General features: G+C 64.7%; 2 protein-coding genes across 4 annotated transcripts in view; both read right to left on the minus strand.

The window, feature by feature from the left end:
- The window catches only part of TMPRSS9 (transmembrane serine protease 9), a 48,269-nt gene extending 46,453 nt beyond the window's left edge, over positions 1 to 1,816 (minus strand). The window contains exon 1 of the mRNA XM_072948037.1: positions 1,792 to 1,816. The gene's annotated coding sequence lies outside the window, so the exon portion shown is untranslated. The remainder of the gene's footprint in view (positions 1 to 1,791) is intronic.
- Positions 1,817 to 2,784: 968 nt separating this feature from the next.
- On the minus strand, positions 2,785 to 19,182 carry SPPL2B (signal peptide peptidase like 2B). Of its 3 annotated transcripts, none has more exons than XM_072948040.1 (15): positions 19,046 to 19,182; positions 14,322 to 14,441; positions 13,434 to 13,616; positions 12,919 to 13,008; positions 12,179 to 12,318; positions 10,847 to 10,989; positions 10,552 to 10,606; positions 9,727 to 9,843; positions 8,274 to 8,355; positions 7,537 to 7,611; positions 7,340 to 7,402; positions 7,151 to 7,250; positions 6,679 to 6,756; positions 5,332 to 5,492; positions 2,785 to 4,511 (listed from the first exon to the last, which is right to left on the minus strand). In XM_072948040.1, exons 1-15 carry the CDS (start codon positions 19,103 to 19,105, stop codon positions 4,266 to 4,268), a joined length of 1,713 nt encoding a protein of 570 aa, XP_072804141.1. In that variant the 5' UTR covers positions 19,106 to 19,182; the 3' UTR covers positions 2,785 to 4,265. The 3 variants fall into 3 exon arrangements, with proteins under 3 accessions (XP_072804141.1, XP_072804140.1, XP_072804143.1); XM_072948039.1 differs by having other exon boundaries at positions 10,552 to 10,648; XM_072948042.1 differs by having other exon boundaries at positions 4,372 to 4,511; positions 5,265 to 5,492; positions 10,552 to 10,648.
- Positions 19,183 to 19,212: the final 30 nt, after the last annotated feature.

The following is a 19,212-nucleotide window of genomic DNA, read 5'->3' on the forward strand; positions in this document are numbered from 1 at the left end:
AGCCACGCCTGCCATCCCCTGCCGTCCCCCGTGTGCGGCTCACACCTGCTAGTTAATTTAGCCCTCCGCCATGGCCCCGGGAGGGGCCGGCACCGCCAGCCCGGGGAGGCTATGCCCTCTCTCTGTGTCTCTGTCTCTCTCCCTCTTTCTCTCTCTACCTTTGTCTCTCTGTCTCTGTTTCTGTCCATCTCTCTCTGTGTCTCTGTCTCCCTCCCCCTCACCTCCTCCTCCCTCTTACACACACACACTGAGTTCTTAGATTCAGGACCTTCCCCCACCTTAATGGTGGTTCTCCATCACGAAATGGGCATGGCTGCCCCAGGACCCCGATGTCCAGGTAAGGCAGGTGAGCCACCAGGATGGGGACCAGGGGCTCTAAACCTTGCTGCCCTAGAGCATGAAGACAGTTGGCAAGCAGTCGAAGGGACGGGGGTCAGCATCCAGGCCCCAGCTCCCCATGTGCTGGCCACATGGCTCAGTAAGAGTCACCCGCAGCCAGACCCACATGCTCTCTCATCTCCCCACCAGTTTTTCTCTCCTTTTACTGCACAGATGGGAACAGACGCCCAGAACTTCCCATCCACCGCTTCCGCTCCCACCTCCTTCTCCAGGGTGGACACACTTACTGCACGGTGGCGGCTGGGGAGCGTCCAGTCTCTGCGTCCCTGGGTCCCTCCGGGGCTTCCACCTGGCCACCGACGGCCATGGTACCAGGAGCAGAACTTTCTCCTCACAGCCTGTGCCAAGTCTGGTGCCCAGCCCTAGTGACAGGCCACCCGGCTCCCCTCTGTCTGAAGACGCCCGGAGCTCCGCGCTTGACACCTCAAACATTCAGAATCATGCCAAGTGTGCCTAGAACATCGCGTGGGTCTCATCAAGGATGGGCTGCGGGTCCGCCCGCCCCAGTCCCACACCAGGGGCAGGTTAGCGGCAACACCTGACTCCTTGTTGGGCAGGACAGGAGGGCTGCACACCACGCAAAATCCTACACGACCTCACAGTGCCAGCACACACGCAGTCACACGCTAGACACAAACCACATACAATCAATCACCCAGTCAGATGCAGTCCCACGTGTGTGACCACACAATCACACGCACAATCTCACACACACCACGCCGGGTCTGGGAGTCCACGGTGACCCCAGGAGATGAGGGTCAGCGGCCAGGAGGGCCAAGGCCCCGCCTCGGAGGACCCCTGGGAGGCCACTCAGACACTCCTGAGCAGTGGGCCTGGATAACCCGCCTGCCCCCGCAACTGGTGTGGGGGTGGCCGCCTGTGGCAGGAACCGAACCTACCAGCCCCGCCCGCATGCGACCCTCACCCCAACTTCAGGCCTTGTGGCCACCCGTCCGCAAACTGTTACCCCAAATCCTTGTTTCACTCGCAAGCAAGGGACTGGCTGAGAGACGCCACAGGGAGAGAACCCAGGGGCCCCGGACCGAGTCCCCGAACCCTTCTCCCCCTTTGCCCGCCGTCTGCTGCCGCAACCCCCCCACGCCCCCAGGGCCCCCGCCGAGGCACCGCCGCGGGTGGGAAGGCGCGAAAGCGCCGTCGGGGGTGAGGAGCCCTGCGGCCCCGCGCGGCCGGGCCTCGGTCACAGTCCCCCGGGGGGCGGCCGCGCGGGGGGCCGCGTCCACACTGCCCCCGCCGCCCCCGCCGCGCCTGCACAGCCCGTCCAGGTGCATCGACAGCGGCGTCCACACGCCGCGGTGCGTGCCCCGCACGGGCCCGGCGAAGCGAGGCGCGGGGAGACGGCTGCCGCCCCACGGCGGGGGACCCTGCACTCACCGCGCTCCGCCCGAGGCTGCACGGCGGCCCCGCTCCCTCCGCGAACGACCCGGAGCGCCGGCCTCGGGGACGGGGCGGGGCTGGGGGCGGCACCCGGCGGGGGCGCCGCCCTCCCGCCACCGGGACGTGACCGCCCCGCTCACCCCCGTGGCTCCCCCTGCCCGCCGCGACTGCGCCCCTTACCGCGAGCGCCTGAGCCTCACCCTGGCCGGCTCTCAGCTCGGGCACCGCTGCGGTGGGGGCTCCGCGAGGCTCTGAAGGGACGGCTGGGTGCGGGCCGTCCTGGGCGCCAGGGCACGAGCCCAGGCGGGGCTCCTGAACATGACCCCTGCGTGAAAGGGCCGGGCCAGCAGAGGGAGGGGAGTGGGCGGGAGGTTCCCCCGCCAGCCACGTGGGGAGGTGGGCTCTGGACCCTTGGGCTTCCTGGGAGCTGCCGGAGGCTTGGGGTTCCAGGTGGAGGGCACGGCCTGGGCAGGCGAGCCCACGTGGGCATGTGCCCGCGAACAGAGGGCAGGGGAGGGGTGCCGGGGACCTGAGGGAGCAGACACTCAGGGCCAGAGCGAGCTTGGGGCTCTGTGAATAGCTACGATAGCTTACTAGATGAACTTTTAATTTTAGGGAACTTCCAGATTTGTGGCAAGTCTGTGAAGCTAGTACCAAGACCTCTTGCATGTTTCGCCCCGTTTCCCCGTTCCTGACAGCTTATTGAGCGTGGGACGTGCTCACAGCTGTGAACATTATTTGTTAATCCCTTGGACTGTGACTGAGTCCCCAGGGAGGAGTTTGCATCCCACAAGGACACCACACGTCAGGACAAGTGGCCGCTTCGCAGCAGAGCTGAAACCCGGCTTCAGGACCAGCTGGCACAGGCTGCAGGTCGGCTCCGACACCTCCCTCCACGCAGGAATCCCTGCAGGATGAAGGCTACCCCGGCCTGGCCCACCGAGGGCTCCCCCAGCCCTACTGCACCACGAAAAGGCAAAGGCCCAGGCACACATATCAAAAGCTGTGTTTAATTGTAAGGTTCCAACAGAAGCAAGGCCAAAACTGCAAACTTCAGGAACTAACATCTGCCTTTGAATTCCTTGACATTTGTCAAACTTCCAAAACAGAGAGAAAAAAAAAAAGATTCCACACTCTTACACCGATGTACAAAATGGCTTAGAGGAAGGCGCAGTCCTTAGAGGAAGGGTGGGGGGGGTCCGCTCGAGCCCTCGCCCCGGGATGCCCTGTGACTGCATCCGGGGCCACGGCCTCCAAGTCCAGGACCTCCTGTAGGGCCAGTAGGCCCAGCTACTCCACCGCTCCCCCACCTGTCAGGTCACCTGTTCTTTTTAAAGAAACACACAAACAGGTGGAAGACATCTTCTGTTTTTTAGCCATAAACACCCTTTCTCCCTCAAGAGGAATGGCTGACAGAGACAGTGTGAGTCTGTCTGGCGCTGGTATTGTTTGGAATGGATCATGGTTGGGCCCGCCGGCTCTCTCTCTGCAGCACAGCCACAGGATATGCGGGACACAGAGCCGGGCTGCTCGGGCCGGGGAGTCTATGTGCCCTCACCTCTCGTCGTGGACGGGAGGGAGCAGGCAGGGCCCTGGCGGTCAGCAGCCCCAGGCGCCTGTCCAGGCCCCGACTCAGTAGCCAAGCCATCACACGGGGGACCGGCAGCATCTCTGTCGTGAGGTTCGGAGAACCCTGTCCATGAGGTAGAAGACACAATGCCAGTTCCAGAACATCCTCCCACCTTCCAGAAGCTCCCCGCCTGTGCTGCAGCTGGAGGTTGGCGAGGTGCGTGCACTGGGTGGGGTGCTGAAGAGAGCGTGCAGGTACCCACAGCGAGGATGGGGGTGAGTTCCTCGAAGCTGAAAGGCAAGATGGGGCCAACCGGAGAGGACTGAGGGGCAGCTGCGCCCTGGCCTGCCTGAGGGGCAGTCCGGGGGACTCGCACCCCAAGAGGCGACACTACCAAAATTTCAAAAAGTCGTGGCCGTTTATTAAAACGTGGAGGAGCTGGAGCACAGGCGCTGGGCACTTCCCAGGTGATGGAAGGGCGTGAGCAGGGCTTGGCCGCTCACCGGGCCGTCCTCAAGGCCCCCAACCCAGAGGCGGGTCCAGACCCCACCCAGCCGGGGACAGTCCAAACCCCTGGGGGGCCCTGACGGGCAAAGGCGGCCCTCCTTCAGTAGGCAGGGCCCCTCCCTCTCCTGCCCCAGGACCCGAAGGGAAGCAGCAGCGGGATAAGCACCAAACATGGGCGCAGCTGCAGCCACCGGGTGACTGCCGCCCCCTGCTCGCCTGGCGGTGGCCTCAGCCGGCCCGGGGTGTGCGCGGCCACGAGAACTCGGAGCAGGGCTGGGGTCTGAGAGGGTCCCGGGCTGGAGGAGAGCGAGGAGCCGCGGGCCGCCCGGATGTGCGCATCCGCTAGACCAGAGCACCAAGTTTGCAGGCGCGGGGCCGAGTCTGCGCCCCTCCCCTAGGCCGAGGGGCCCGGCAGGCCCGTGGGCTCCGAGGCGAGGCCGGCTGAGCTCTCCGGCTCCTGGAGGGGCGCTGCATGGCCCGTCTCCTCGGGCGCAGCCGGTTCCGGGGACTGCTCTGCGGGCCGGGGGGACGGGGCCGGCTCTTCGGCCCGAGGCTGCTGGGAGGGGGCGGTGTCTGAGTTGGGCCGGGGCTGCGGGCCGTCGGCTGAAGCCGGCGCCCAGGCGGGCTGAGGCAGGTCCTTCTGCAGAAGAGAGGCGGCTGGTTGGGAAGGCTTGGGCGGGGCCGCGAGGATGGGCGGAGGGCAGAGGAGTCCCAACCCCTGAGGCTGGAGGTGCCTTCCCGGGAAACCCAGACCCCAGCAGGGGCCGACCCTGACTTCTTCCCCCTCCGGAAACTTCCAGAACGAACCCACCCGTTCTGTGGCAAAACCAACGCCCACCAGGACTGAGACCTTTGGGGACGGTGAGCACTGAGCCCAGGAAGCCTTCCCGAGGGCCTGGGAGAGGGTCCGAGTGTCAGGCTGACTGACCGGGGAACCTGGAGGCCTGGGGCCTCGTGCATGTAACAGGTGTTCAGGGGCCGCATCTATGTGGACAAGTTACACACACGCCTGACGGGCTCAGAGCCCCCGTCGGGATGGGACAGGTCTCCTAACTGGGCCCGCAGGAGACACCGCAGACCAGCAGTGTCCTTGAGAGTCACGAGGACACGACGATGGCCGCGCGCTAACAGAGAGGCCTCTGCCCCTTCCCTCCTCTTTTTCAAGCAAGAACAATAGCCCAGCTGGGGCCCCTCCCGCAGCAGAAGCAGGTGCGGGCACCAGAGCCCCGAGGCAGAAGCATCACCTCCGGCCGCCACGAGCACGTCCCCCGCACCCCCACCGCGGCCACAGGAGGAGCAGGACACCCACAACAAAACCCTGCAGAGATGGGAGACACCGCCCATGGGACGTGGGCTGCAGGGTCAGTGGCAGCGCCAGAAGCTCTCACTCAACTTTAACTCTAGTTAGGGCTTATCAGGCTATTACTTCTCGCAGACAGTCATAGCAAACTGGTATTCACCGCAAAGCCGCTGCCCGTCCAGAACACGCCCAGCTCCCTGCGCCAGAGGGCCAGGGCACAGCTGGTGATGAGCGTGCAGGGCACCAGGTAGAGGAGGGCGGGCTGGCCGCGCTGCATGAGTGCCAGCGCCATGAACGTCACCAGGAGGCCGATGCCATAGGCTGTGGGGACAGAGAGGGGCAGCGCGTTACCCAGCCAGTCTCTGGGCCCAACACCCACGCTGCAGGAATGAGGTCACAGGGATGGGAGGCGCAGAGCGCGCCAGGGCTGCAACCCCAGGGCCTGCCGGGGGGAGGTGGGGGACACAGGTGCTCATGGAGGTGCAACCATACCCAAATATCTCATTTTCATAAGCCTCTAGTTAGAAAAATAATTCAAAGTCATGTATGTACAAAATGAGGGAACCAATCCTTTGATAACCGAGTTGTGACTATAAAATAACGGTCCCTACAGAGCACCTGGGAGGCACTGGGGGTGGAGGGCAGGGCTTCTGCGCTCTGCTCTCATGGTTCACAACAAAACAACGTGTGTTACTTAACGGACATGTGAGTGCAAAGGCATAAACACCCAGACACACACGTGTAGACAGTGTGGAGAAAAACAAGAACACGAAGGTGGTGAGAGGTCAGGGCCCGCCCAGGCGCAGAAAGGGCAGGCGCGGTCTGGGCTAACCCTGCAGCTGTGAACGTGCAGTTATTCCAAATAGACAGTTACAAGAAAACACACCGTCTGCAGGACATCTTGTCCAAGGCGAAGAGCCCGTCTCCAGCCCGTGCTTCCCCTCTGGGCTGCCTGCTCTGACCCTTACCTGTGTGCTGCCCAGTGACAGGCTCAGCAGGGAGAGCCCCCACTTATCTGCCAAATCAGGGTTCACATGGGGAAGGCTCTGCAGGGGCTCCCGAGGGGGGCGGCATGAGAAGGGAAGGGTCAGGTTGGACTGCCTGGAGCTGCAGGAACCGGGTGGGAGTGGGCGGATGCCAATGGCCCAGAAATATGCCGGGAAGGCCGGCTTACGTGGCACTGATGGGGTCTCCCCTCACCGGGGTCAGGCCGCGAGGCCTGTGCACTCTGCACCCCGGCTGTTCCTGAAGAGCTGACCCCACTGGACCACAGAATGAATGTGCACAGTTTTAAAAACAACTGGGTTGACCTGAAATGAGGAAATGTCCTTTTGGTGTAAAGGGCTTTGGTAACAAAAGAAACAGAAAACAAAGAAAAAAGAGGAAGACAGAGACAAAAGGAAAGAAAAACCGTGGAGTGAGAAGTGAACAGTGACGTGGATGCAGGCCTGTCCCCTTGACCCAGATGGAGGATAGGCGAGGCTGAGCCCCTGGGGAGGGGGCTTACCGACGGTGCAGGCCACGAAGTAGACCCTGGAGGACTGCACCTGGATGTCAAAGCGGTGGCAGTAGGCCACAAGCAGCCCTGGGGGAGAGAAGACGTGGGCCAGGCTGCAGCCCCAGTCGGGCCCGGGTGGTTCCACGGGAGGAATCAGGTGCCCTGCGCCCCTCTCCAGTTCAGCACAGAGCTGGGGCCGTGCTGCCCGTGACGCGTGGCGGGTAACCCAAGACCTCAGGCGAGCACAGACCCCAGCACGGAGGCTTGTGGTGGGGTGGAGGGGCCAGGAAGGTCCCGCCACGGGATACAGGCTGGCTGGTGAGGCAGGTCTGTGCAGCGCGACCACACAGCAGGGCTGCCCCAGAGCTCCAACGGGCCACATCCCTGCTGCACGCACCTGCTCAGCACCGCCTCCACCCCTGGGCCCCTCTGGCCTGACAACTCCAAGGCCACCCCGGCCGCCCAAGCCCAACCCCAGTACCTGGGACCAGGATGTCCCCGAAGCCCAGGAGGGAGAACGGCCGGTCACACAGGGCTAGCGGTGAGGTGTTCAGTCTGGGCACCTTCAGGACCATGGGGAGCTGGGGAAAGCGGGGAGGCAGCAGTCTCCAGGACCCGCCGAGCCCGCTGCTCACGCCGGCCGGTGCCTCAACCACGGGACACTACGTACCTTCTCGTGGGTGGCTGAGTCCGAGGGCCCGGTGGCCACCTCCACCATGATGCTGTTCCCGCTCTAACAAAAGGGGGCGTCAGAGGGGGCATCAGAGGGGGCGGGGCGGCTCAGAGGGGTGGGAGCGTGGGTGGGGCGGGCCAGAGAGGGGGCAGGGCGGGGCGGCTCAGAGGTGTGGGAGCAGGGGCGGGGCCCACCTTGGTCAGGAAGGGCGTGATGAACACGAAAAAGACATCGTAGATGAACAGCACCAGCAGCAGCAGCGTGCAAGCCTGGGGACGGGGCATCCTGAGGGCCGTGCTCTGGACACCCAACGCCTGCCCAGCACATGGACCCGCCGGGACGCGTCCCCGCCCCCACAAAGCTCAGGCCTCCCCCAGGGGGACAAAGCCCTTAGGCCGCTCGCTGCCCAGGAGGCAACATCAGGCTGAGGCTCAGGGAGAGCCAAGGTCCAGGTTTCCAAGTTTCTGATGGAAACCCAAGAACGGGGCTGGCAGGGGACACGCAGCCGTGACTGGCTGGTGGCGGGTTTGAGGAAGGGTCACCTGTCTGCACGTTTCCCCATGTGTTTCTGAGTTCTTCCCGCCGGGAACCAGTGCCAGCCGCATGCTCGGCCCTGCGCTCTGCCCTGCCTGGTGTCATCTGGTTTCCCCTACTCTGTCCACCTCGCTGTGCCCGCCCAGGTGTCCCCTTGGCCATGTGGTCACTGGTGCTGCCACCACGCTGTGAAGTGACTCTGTAGCTGATCCTTAAGCCCTGTCACCAGGGAGGTGGCTGGGGGACAGATGAGCAAAGATCACGACACCCACGTAGGGCCAGGCTCAGAGTGCGAGGCCTCAAGGAGGCTCACGGCAGGCAGGCACTGGGCTGATGTGAAAAGGTCCTGTTCCCTAGTCCCAGGAGCACCCCTGCCCCTCCCCAACAGGGCTCTCACCTTGAACGTGGGGAGGCGGATGGTTTTCAAGGTGTAGAGGCAGAAGGCGATACCCAGCGCATCCTGAAGGATCCAGGCCCACCTGGAAGGCAGCACAGCGTCACCCTGGGGATGGAGCTCCACTGAGAGCCTCCACTTGCCGGCCCCGCCCTGCCCCACCAGCACCTCAGCCACCAAGTCCAAGCCGCCCCATGAACTGCGAAGACACAGGCGCTGACACAGGCAGCAGCTGAGGTCCTGAGACCCAGGGGAACGGGTGGGCAGCACTGGCCAGTAGGAACAGGGGTGAACCGACCCCCGACCCTGACACCACAAGGCCAGAGAGAGGCAGACACGTACGAGGATGTCTGTCCCTCTGCAGCCATGTCATCACACCCAGATAGCAGGACACAGGGCAGGGGTGCAGAGGTGAGGGACTGGGCATCCACTGGAGTCAAATTTCCTTTCAGAAATATTTTAAAAAATTTTTTGCTTTTAGAAAAGTGACACCTCCACCCAAGCATGTGCCACACAGACTGTCTCAGGAAACAGGGGCTTGGGGCTGCTGGGGCCCTGAGGACAGGGTCTGGAGTCCCTGTGGGAACAGCAGACCCCTTCGCAGCCCCACCTTCAACAGGGCGCACTCCTCAAGGGGCCACTTCCGAATTTGCAAGTTAAAACCACGTAATGAACCTGGCTGCTTAAGCTGCTCATCAGCTTCATGGGGTCTGAGCAGCTAAGCCGATGAGAGCCTCGCAGGACAAGGAGCAGGGTCTTGGCCGCCGCGTAGGCACCCAGATGGCGGACACCACGGCCTTTTCTAATTTCACGTGAGGAAGCAAGCCTTCTGGCTTCGCTTTAACCGCGAGAGTTCACGTTCTCTTTGTGTACAAAAGACTCAAAATATTTTCACGTTTTCCTTCTGCCAGTTAAATCTGTTGTGGCTCCAAATGGCAGCACAGCCAAGAGTGTTTAACTGCCTCGGAGAAGCTGGGAGAAAGTGCCAGATGGTGTCAGTGACGGCAGGCGGCGGGGGCGAGACAGGCGCCGTGTCCCTGTGCCTGGGCGCCGGGCCGCCCTGCGGGCTTGCTGCCTCACTGGGGAGGCCGACCGGGGGAAGCGGGTGTCTGGGGGAGCAGGCCCGCCTCCCTGACCTCCCTGGGACTGCAGCCAGGCTGCCCCAGAGCCCACGGCCCGACGCCCGGGCAGCAGTGTGGGCGGCACCCCACGTCCAGATTACAATCACGGCTCCGTGGCCCTGGGCCGACCGCAGGGCAGCCATAGTCGGGCGGCCGTCAGCCGAGCCCAGGCGGCACCTGGACGGCGTGCAGCCTCCACGTCCAGAGCACTGACAGGAGAGCTTTTCATAACCGGGGCTGGCCCGGCTCCAGGAGCCCCGGTCAGACGGCTCGGGGTGGTCAGAGCACCTGAGGACAGCACCACCCCCTGCCCGGGCCTCCAGGGCTGCACTCACTGGTCCTCATTCCGGAAGACGCCCCACACCACGCTGATAGCCACGCACAGCAGCGCCAGGAGCAGCGTGAGGACCTGTGGGCGCTTGTGGAAGTAGGGTAGGCTGTTGTCCGGAACCCTGCAGGTGGGCGGGGGTGTCAGGGGCCTCTGACCCTCACAGCCCCATCTCTGCCCAGCACCCCGAGGGCCGGCTCAACTCCTGCCCCCAACGCCCCCAGCCTCCCTGCATCTGGCCTCCTGCTGAACTCAGGGCTCTGTTCTGAGGGGCCCCACCAGCCTGCCCACCTGGCCCCGACTTCCTCCCCTTCACCTTGTCCATGAAACTCACCTTCCCTCACCTTGTATTTCTAACTGGGAGGCTCCCAAGGGCAGGGCAGAGAGGGTGGGGCCAGGTCTTAGCGGGGAGTGGACAGTCACTAAGCCAACCCTGCACCAGAGCCCACTGTTGGGTCCTGGCCCCAATAGCCCGGCCTGCTGTGGGCCACCGCTCTCGCCCTGAGCCCTGCTTTCTGACCCTCACCTGACCTCGTCTAAACCTGCAGTTTCCCACCTGCTCCCTGAGAGCCACCCCCCACTGCCTCCCCACTCTGCTTTGTGCCTGAGGCCCGTGAGCCCCCTGCCAGCACTGAGTGAGCACCTGCTGTATGCCCGCACTGTGCCCAACAGACCGAGGGCCGCAGTAGAGAGGCCTCGGCACCACTGAAGCCACAGTCTCGGAGACCAGCTGACAGGACGTGGATGCAGATGGGCCAAAAGGCACAAGGGGGGGTCCCCGCAAGCAGAGTTGGGGGTGAGGGCCAGGTGGGGGCTGCCCCCAAGGGCTTACCTGCATTTGCAGAACGGCAGCCTCTGGACGAGCGGTGACAGGCAGCTGTAGAGGCCTGTGGAGGAGGCCAGGCAGAAAATCCCAATGATCGCATAGACTGCAGGGCAGGGCGGACAGTGAGGGGCGGCCCGGGTTCCCTGGCCCAGGCCCGAGCACCCATGCCCCTGGGCCAGAGGGTCTCCCCAAGGAAAGGGGGGCAGCCCCACCCGAGGGGCCTCCTCGAGGGCTGGAGACAGCGGCCAGCACGCAACCCGGCCTCCCCGCGGAGCCCCAGGGCGGGCCCGGGCGGGCGCACCGAGCTGGTCGTAGAAGTGGTAGAGCAGCACCAGCATGGAGCAGCACGTGACCACGAAGACTCCGATCATGGCGGGCGTCACGTCCACCGCCTCGTCCTCCTGCTTCGCGGGCCCGTCGTCCCGCTTGTGCTTCATGTACCTCCTCGAAGGGCGCGGGCACGGGCGGGTCAGGGGCGCGAGGCGGGGCGGGTCAGGGGCACGGGGGTGGGACGGGCAGGTCAGGGGTGCGGGACGGGCAGCGGGGCAGGCCAGGGACACGGGGGCGGGACAGGCAGCGGGATAGGTCAGGGGCACGGGGCAGGGCGGGCAGGTCAGGGGCACGGGGACGGGACAGGCAGTGGGACAGGTCAGGGGCACAGGGCGGGACGGGCAGCGGGGCAGGCCAGGGGCACGGGGGCGGGACAGGCAGCGGGACAGGTCAGGGGCACGGGGCGGGACGGGCAGGTCAGGGGCACGGGGACGGGACAGGTAGTGGGGCAGGTCAGGGGCACAGGGTGGGACGGGCAGTGGGGCAGGTCAGGGGCACGGGGGCAGGATGGGCAGCGGGACGGGTCAGGGGCACGAGGCCGGGACGGGCAGCGGGGCAGGTCAGGGGCACAGGGCGGGACGGGCAGCGGGGCAGGCCAGGGGCACGGGGGCGGGACGGGCAGTGGGGCAGGCCAGGGGCACGGGGGCAGGATGGGCAGCGGGACAGGTCAGGGGCAAGGGGCGGGACAGGCAGGTCAGGGGCGCGGGGCGGGCAGTGGGGCAGGCCAGGGGCACGGGGGCGGGACAGGTCAGGGGTGCGGGGCGGGGCGGGGTGGGCAGCGGGGCAGGCCGGAAGGCGGCTCACCGGGACGCGACAGCCACTGCCTGCCCTGCGGGCTGGCCCATGGCCACCAAGCGCGCCTGGGCTCTCCCGCCCCCGGCTGGAGCTGGTCCACCATCCAAGAGGACGGGACCGCACGGGGCACCGCAGGAGCTCTGGTCCTCACGGTGCTAGAGGTGGGGCTGCGGTCCCCGGGGCCGAGCCGTGATGGCCGAGCTGGGCGGGAAGCTGGGAGAGGCCCTCCACCCCCTCAGGACCCCCCAGACCCTGGCCCTGTGCCAGCCCCACCACGGGCTTCCCTGGGCTGCCAAGGCGAGGTCTCCAGTGGACGTCCCTGCCTGGGTGGGCCCGGACCCTGAACCCTGGTGGCAGAACAGAAACTTGGGAGCACGACCCTCAGGGCCTTTCAGCGGCTTCCTGGGTATTCACAGCAGCTGTGTTCCAGACACCTCTCAGGGCGTGTGGACGCCCCTCTTGTAGTTCCTTCCCCATCATGCATGCACGCACCATGCAGGGCACTCACTTCCTCACGTCCCGGCTCCCGGCCCAGTAGCCCCCAAGAGCGACAGTGCCCACGGCCATGATGAAGATGATGACCATGTTGTAGTCCAGCATGGGCTCCTTGGGTGCGTACAGTGCTGCCCGCACCGCCTGGCCGAAAGTCTGCCCGGGAGAACACAGCCGAGCTTCAGGTCCCCTCCCCAGCCAGGGAGCCGAGGCCAACCCACGCCAGGGGCTGGGGGCTGGGAGACCCTGCCTCGCCCCACACCCTCACCCACCACTCCTGACCCCAAAGAAGTGGGATCTGCCGGGACAAGCTTTGCACAGGGCGGGCGAGGGGCCCACAGACCCTGCACCCCGCCGTGTGTGTGAACGAGGTGGGTGCAGCCTGGGCGGGATGAGGAGATGTGGAGCCTGCAGTGGGGATCGGGACATCTGCTGTGAACCCTGGAAGTGTCTGCAAAGACTGGCTCTTCCCATGTCCCCTGTGTGCTGAAGCTCGCCTGCTCGGGACCCAACTCCCCAGATCAAAGGGCAATGGGGCCTCTGGTCCATGGGGCCAGGCAAGTGTGAGCAGCCAGGAGGGCATGAGGAGGGGTGACGCGCAGGGGCTCCGGCACGTGGGCAGAGAGCCCCTGGGGCCTGGGCGGCTGCAGCCGGGCAGAGCCTCTGGCGCCAAGGTTCTGCTGCTGGCGCTCACAGCACCGTGGGCACACTGCTCCTCGGGCCTAGACGCGGCTGCAGGCAGGAGTGGGGCTCCACCTGGAAGATGTCCAGCATGTCTCTGTGGCTGAGCAGGGCCACAGGGATGCCGATCTCATCATACTGAGTCTTGTTGCCTCCTGGGGGGACCTGGGGGAGGGGTGGGGGAGGGCAGTCAGACGCCCACGGGGGTGGGGAGGCTGCCAACTCGCCCCACAGCTCAGCCGCAGAGCCAGCTCCTCTCCCTCAGAGAGCAGAAGAGTCCCTCATGTGTCCTCGGGGACCCAGAGGGGAAGGGGACACGGCCAGGAGGGCAGCCTGCGGGCTCAACCCCTCCCGCTGGGGTTGGGTGGCACCAGTCGGCCCGGAGGGCCTGGGGGAGAGGCTGTTCCTCAGATGGCACGCCCAGAGTTCCAATCCCAGCACTGCTGGCCCCCCAGGCCTGCTCAAGACCATGGCCCAAAGGCCCATGCCACAGCAAGGAAGCCAACTCCTCGTCTCCCCCCGCCTGCTCACTGTCCCACCGCCTCAAGCCCTTGCCCGGGCCGGGCTTCCCAGGGTCTCGGCGGCCGTACCAGCGCCTCCTTGCTGACGATGAGCAGCCCACGGGCCCCACTGCCCTGGGCCAGCCTCACTTTCTCGTAGAAGGTGCAGTTCCCCCGCGCCACCACGGGGAGCTGGTTCGTGAAGCCTTTGGCAGGGAGACTGGAGGGAGAGCAGAGCACGGAGGCCGTCCAGTCCCGCACCTGCAGGAGAGACTGAGGGAGGGCGGCGTTCACGCCGCTACCCGGGGGCTCCAGGCCACCCACACAGCCTCACCTCGACCCCCCGTCTCAGCCCCTCATGGCACTGGGGGTGCTGCACACACACACCTGTGCACACGCACACACCCCCCGAGAACCAGGCAGGCTGGAGGGGCGTGGAGCGGCGTGTGCTCAGGGGAACCACTCAGAAATCCTTCCTGTGTCTCTCCAGTCCATTGCTAACACCACAAAGGGCAGGTGGGAGCGCTGGCCTCTGTGGGGAGCATCCGCCCCCCAACTGAGCCCCTGGTGGGCTCCCCGAGTCCCTCTGGGAGGGGTGAGGCCAGACCAGGCAGCAGCGTGTCTGGGCTGCCCACCCACCCCCTGCCCTGACTCCTCTCAGGACCCCGCTGCCAACACCCCCGTCCAGCATGGGCTGGGGGGTGGCTGGTGTCCCCTCCAGGGGCCGATCCTTGGCAGGGCCCTGACACCTGTCCTTTATGACCAGAGAAACCAGGGCCCAGAGAGGTTAGGGAGCTCCTCGGGGGAAGCCCCTGCAGCACCAGCGGAGGTCTTTCCTCCATCCCCAGCAGCTCTCTGCAAGGTGAGTCCCCAGAGGCCCCGGGGAGGGGCAGAGGGAGGGCGGCAGCTGAGACAGACAAGACTCTGAGGCAGATGCCACGGGGGGAGCCCCCAGGGAGGGCCTCAGCCGGCACTCACCGCTTTGCCGAGGTCGTGCGGCAGGTGGGCCCACTGCGGATTGTACAGGATGCAGTAGTCCTTGCCTCTGGGGCCGCCTGTCTCGGGCACCACGTGCACCATGCCGTACTCACAGGCCACCTGGATGAGGGCGACGGCAGAGGGCTCAGCTCGGGCTTTCCCACTGCACCACCTGGCTGGGGACAGTTCCCTCCCTCCAACAGGACAGCCAGGGCCCGACCGCACACGTCTTAGGGTGGGGACACTAAGGAGGGCCAGGGAAGCCTCCTCAGGGAGACCTGGGTGCTGACCACAATCGTGCCACGTCCCTTCCCTGGGGTTCCGAGGGCAGGAAAGGGGGAGCCCTCCTGGGACTGACAGGACAGGGGATGAGAGCCCCACACCTCTGTCACCAGGCAGGGTGGGTCGACAGATCCGTTCCCAGGCCTAAAGGGTCTCCCGGCGCCCCAGCAGGTTCAGGGCTCACCCTAGACCCACAGGCTCCTGGGAAAATGGCCTGTGAGCCACCGAGCTAAGGCCCTGTGGGCTAGCACTTCACTTTCCCAGGGGATGGTGGAGCCCAGGTCATGTGACCAGCACCTGCCAGGACCCAGGCCAGTGGGTCACAGCCCCCACCTCCACGGCTCAGGGTGTGGCAGGAAGGGGACAGTGCGAGGGGCTGGGCTACCCTGGGCGGGGGCTGCTCCAGTCACAATAGATGGAGTCATGGGGGCAGCAGCATTCCCTCCCCAGCACATCCCGGCCAGCAGAGCACCACTCCTGAGAGCCGCGGGCAGCGGGACTGCCCGGGCTTCCTGGCCCACTACTCCCAGGAAGGGGGCCAGAGTGCCAGTGGCCAGCCTCCAGTTCCTCCTGCTAGGGTGTTCACGGAGGGCCTCACAGAGTCCGCATGGACCCCCACCTGCTCTGACATGGAGTAGGGTCTAGGGCGGTGGGCTGATGGTAGAGGACAGGGCGGCCGGACACACCGGCCAGTGGGGCCGTGGCTCCGAGTCTGAATGCAAAGCGAGGCAGAGGGGCAGGACCCCGAGTCCCCAGAACACTGGACCCCTCCGTCGAGGGCAGTCGGGTGGCCAGGGCCTGGGGCAGGAGGGGCTGGCTCTCACTTTCCCCGTTTAATGCCAAGTGGCTCTGTCTATGTGAAACAGCAGCACTTCACAGAACTGTCCCCACCACCTGCTCGCCCTCCCTCCTGCCTGGACCACTGTGTCCCTTCCCACACACTGGGCTCGGCCAGGCCCACAGAGCCCCCACGAGGACTCAGTGGGTTTCACAGCATCAGGCCCAGGTCCGGGCTGCTCTGCCCCTGGGCAGGCTCACCCTGGGTCAGAGGGAGGAGAGGTCACAGAGAGCCTCATGCCAGGAGCCCGGCCATGTCCAGGCATGGGCCCTGAGCCCTCCCTGGCCCTTTGGCTTCTTGGGGCTGGAAGGACCTGACTGGACCCCAACTCGCGTACTGCACACTCGGTCAGGCTCTTGGGGCCTACCCTTTCGTGTTGCCTGGAGACCGAGACGGGGACCACATTGCTCAGTGTCCCTGAGGATCTGCCCTGGAGACATGTGGCAGCAGTTTGGCCACACCCACATGCCGGGGACAGACCCATGCCCAAAGGTGGCCTCAGACTGCAGCTTGGGGGAGCTCCAGCTTGGCGGGGGTCCTGACGGTCAGTGGCCTTGACAACTGGCCTGGCCCTTGGTGAGAGCACAGCAGGGACCTGCGGCAGGATTAGGAATCCCAGCCCCCAGGCTCTTCCCACCAGACCACCCCCAGACCAAGCCCAGCCCTGCGCTCCTGGAGAGGGGCCGTCCCTGCTCACAGCCCCCGGCACCCCCTCAACTGGCTCCCGTAGGCAGGGCCTATGCCGCTCTCGCTGCGACTGCAGAGCTGGGCAGTTACAACAGAGGCCAAGTGGCCTGAAAAGCCCAACATGGGTTTGGTCCTTGGGAAAATGCTTGCTGACCCCTGGTCTACGGGGTCCAAGCTGCTGGTGAAAACAGTCCTTTGTGTAAAATGGGGATGGACATAGATATTCCTTTTTAAAGAGATCACTTAAAAGCAAAAGTGAAAAACATTTTTTAAGCGGGGAGGGTATAGCTTAGTGGTGTGCTCAGTATAAGCACAAGGCCCTTGGTTCAATCCCCAGTAACTCCATTAAAAGTACATAAACCTAATTCCTCTAAAGTAAAATTTTTTTTACGTTTTAAAAAAATGTAAAAGTACGAGTGCAGACTTCACAAATCCCACCCCCCTTACAATTTGCGTTAAGAAATAAACCCGGGCTGGTATCGAACACCAGAGAGCGCAGTTTCCCTGTAAGCGTGGTCTCCTCCCTATGGAGTTAAAGGGCTGGGGGAAGTTCTTCCAGAGGACCCGGGGCTGAGTGTCCCAAGTTCTAGCACGGCCCATCCCAGTGTGGAGAACCAGAAACAGTCGGGACTACCAAGGAGGGCCACCTCCCGACATGCCGAAGGTTCGGCAGCTTCTGGGGAAACTGTGCCTCAAGAGGAGGAAAACATCCACATCAGGAGGTTCAAGAGCAGCTAATGGGTCCAGGCTGGGAGCACTCTTCCTAAGATGGCGAGTTCCAGGAGAGCGTGGGATAATTAGGACCTGGGAAGCTTAGGAAAAGATGTTCAGGTGGAGGACAGGGAGGGAGGGGGAGAGGGACGGGGCAGGGGGCAGTGGAGGGGTGAAGGGGCAGAAGGAGCTGGGGCAGATCTGCTGAGTAGCAAGCCCCACACAGGCCTTTACAGGGCTGACAGCACCTGGGGGGTGGGTCTGCCCGGGGAGGTCCAGCCCCTTGCCCAAGGTCACAGGATGGTGGAGGGTGAGTTTAGGGCTGTGAGCAAACAGCGCCCTGCCCCAGGGAAGGTGGGTCTCACTCTCGGCTACTAGGAAGAACCACACCCAGGGCTCTGTTCTAGGAAGAGCTGGCCAGGGCCCCCCACTCCCTCCAACGCTCTCCACGGCCCCTACACTCAGGGTAAAGTTCAAAATCCTCAGCCAGCAGGGAACAAGCCCAGATGCCCCAGCACATGAGCCTTCCAGCACCAGACCCCACTCGCCAGCCCACTCCCCTGCACCCAGCCCCGGGAGGCCGCAGGCTGGAGCCACTCCCACTGCCGCTCCCCCTCCGGCCCCCCAGCTGAGGGGGAAACCCCAGCCTCCCTGCGCGGGCACCTGAAGGGCCTCCACTGCGGTGACACCTTTCTCAGGTGTCACCACTGTACCACCCCACAGGCCAGCCGCCGTGGACCTGCACCGTCTCTAGATCATCTGGGCCTGCTCCCATCACCTGCAACACCCTCCTTCTACCTTCGTGACCGAGCAAACTCCTACTCATCCTTCAGAGCGCCCCTTGGGCACCCCTGCTTCTGAAAAGCATTCCCAGGCAAACTGAGTCCCTCCTCTGGTGGCGTTCCCATGACCCTCCAACCACCTCTCCCTTTGCCCTCGTTTGAAACACCTGGAGAGCTCAAAGTCCCTGCCTCCAACTGCTCAGGCTGCTGAGAAGGATGAATCAACAGGGCTAAGGGAAGTCTGAGAGCTGGCAAAGCAGCTGAGGAGGGGGCCTCCCAGAGAGCTACCGGGAGGGAGGGACAGCTAAGGTGAGACCAGAAAGATGACCAGGGAATTCAGGGAAACAAAGAAGACCAGCGAGCAGAGGGCCTTCAGTATAGAGGCGGAAAGAAAGGGGAGCTTCCTGACAGCCAGATCACAGACGCCTCCTGAATGCACCAGGAACCACCAGAAGGCTCTTATCTGGACACAAGCCCTGACATACTTTGAAGGAGATCACTCCTGCCACGTTGAGTATGAACTGGGGATGCAGCGGGGGACAAAAGTGGCCTCGGGGAGAATGTCAGCCTCCTGGAGCAGAGGCTGGGGGGTGGGCTGGAGCAGACAGCTCAAGGTTAACAGCCCAGTTTGTAAGGTTGTTTAGGGGCACCATTTCCTGAGCTGAGGGACCCGGAAGAGAGGGAAGATTAGGAAATAAAAGATGCGCTTATGACAATGTACATCAGCCGTCTTGTGGCCAGTCCCCCATCTGCACCGGAGACCCTTAACTTTAAGCAACCAAGAAGTAACATGCTGCGCGTTCATGACCCCAAACATCATCTCACTGACTCCGCACTGTACCCTTATCCTCCTTTTGCAGGCGGGCAACTGACGCTCAAAACGGGGAACTCCCTTAGCCAAGGTCACAGGAGGAAAAGATGGGGTGGCGATTCAACCCCATTCCAGGGCTGGGGTCCTGGCCGCTTCCCGACACTGCCAGACACTGGGTGCCACGCTGGACAGTTTACCACAACCATGGGAGGGCCGAGGCAGCATGGCGCCCAAGGGGAAACTGAGGCTCGGAGAGCGGCAGCCCCCTGGCCAAGGCCACGGAGCCAGAGAGGGGCATCCCGGGCTACAGTTGGAGACGCCGAGACAGACCAGCAGGCCCGGGAGGAGAAGGGGGGGCCCCAAACTTCAGACTCGGGCGGGACCAGGTGACGGTGAGGCAGGGAAGGGCTTCCAGGCGGGGAAGGGAGACGGGCCGGGGACAGGCTCACAAGGTCACGGTCGGACCCCGGGCCCGTGGGCCGCCCGCGAGGGGGGCGCGGATCCCCGAGGCTGGACCCCAGGCCTGGCCGGGCGGGGCCTTGCGCGGGGCGGAAGGGCCGAGGGGCTGGGGCACCGCAGCCGGCGGGGCCGGCGGAGTCGGCGCCGCCCTCACCTGGGCCGTGAGGAGGAGGAAAGCCGCCGCTAGCCGCGCCAGCGCCGCAGCCGCCGCCATGTCGCCGGGTCCCCGCCGCAGGCGTCGGCAGATGTTTCCCAGCAACGCCCCGGCGCTCTCGCGGCGTCGCGCAAGCGCCGTGCGTCCGCCACGCATGCGCGCGGGCA

Source organism: Vicugna pacos, chromosome 22 (genome assembly GCF_048564905.1).
Source record: "Vicugna pacos chromosome 22, VicPac4, whole genome shotgun sequence".
Taxonomy (NCBI): Eukaryota; Metazoa; Chordata; class Mammalia; order Artiodactyla; family Camelidae; genus Vicugna; species Vicugna pacos.

Bases quoted from the DNA above. Each gene is read 5' to 3' on its own strand.
- SPPL2B (XM_072948039.1), bottom strand. From the start codon at position 19,105: ATGGCGGCGGCTGCGGCGCTGGCGCGGCTAGCGGCGGCTTTCCTCCTC. The intron at 12,319-12,918 runs GTGGAGCCCCAC...TCTCCCGGGCAG, and splicing joins ACATGCTGGACATCTTCCAG to ACTTTCGGCCAGGCGGTGCG. The intron at 5,493-6,678 runs GTAAGCCCCCTC...CTGTCCCCACAG, and splicing joins CTTCGTGGCCTGCACCGTCG to CCTATGGCATCGGCCTCCTG.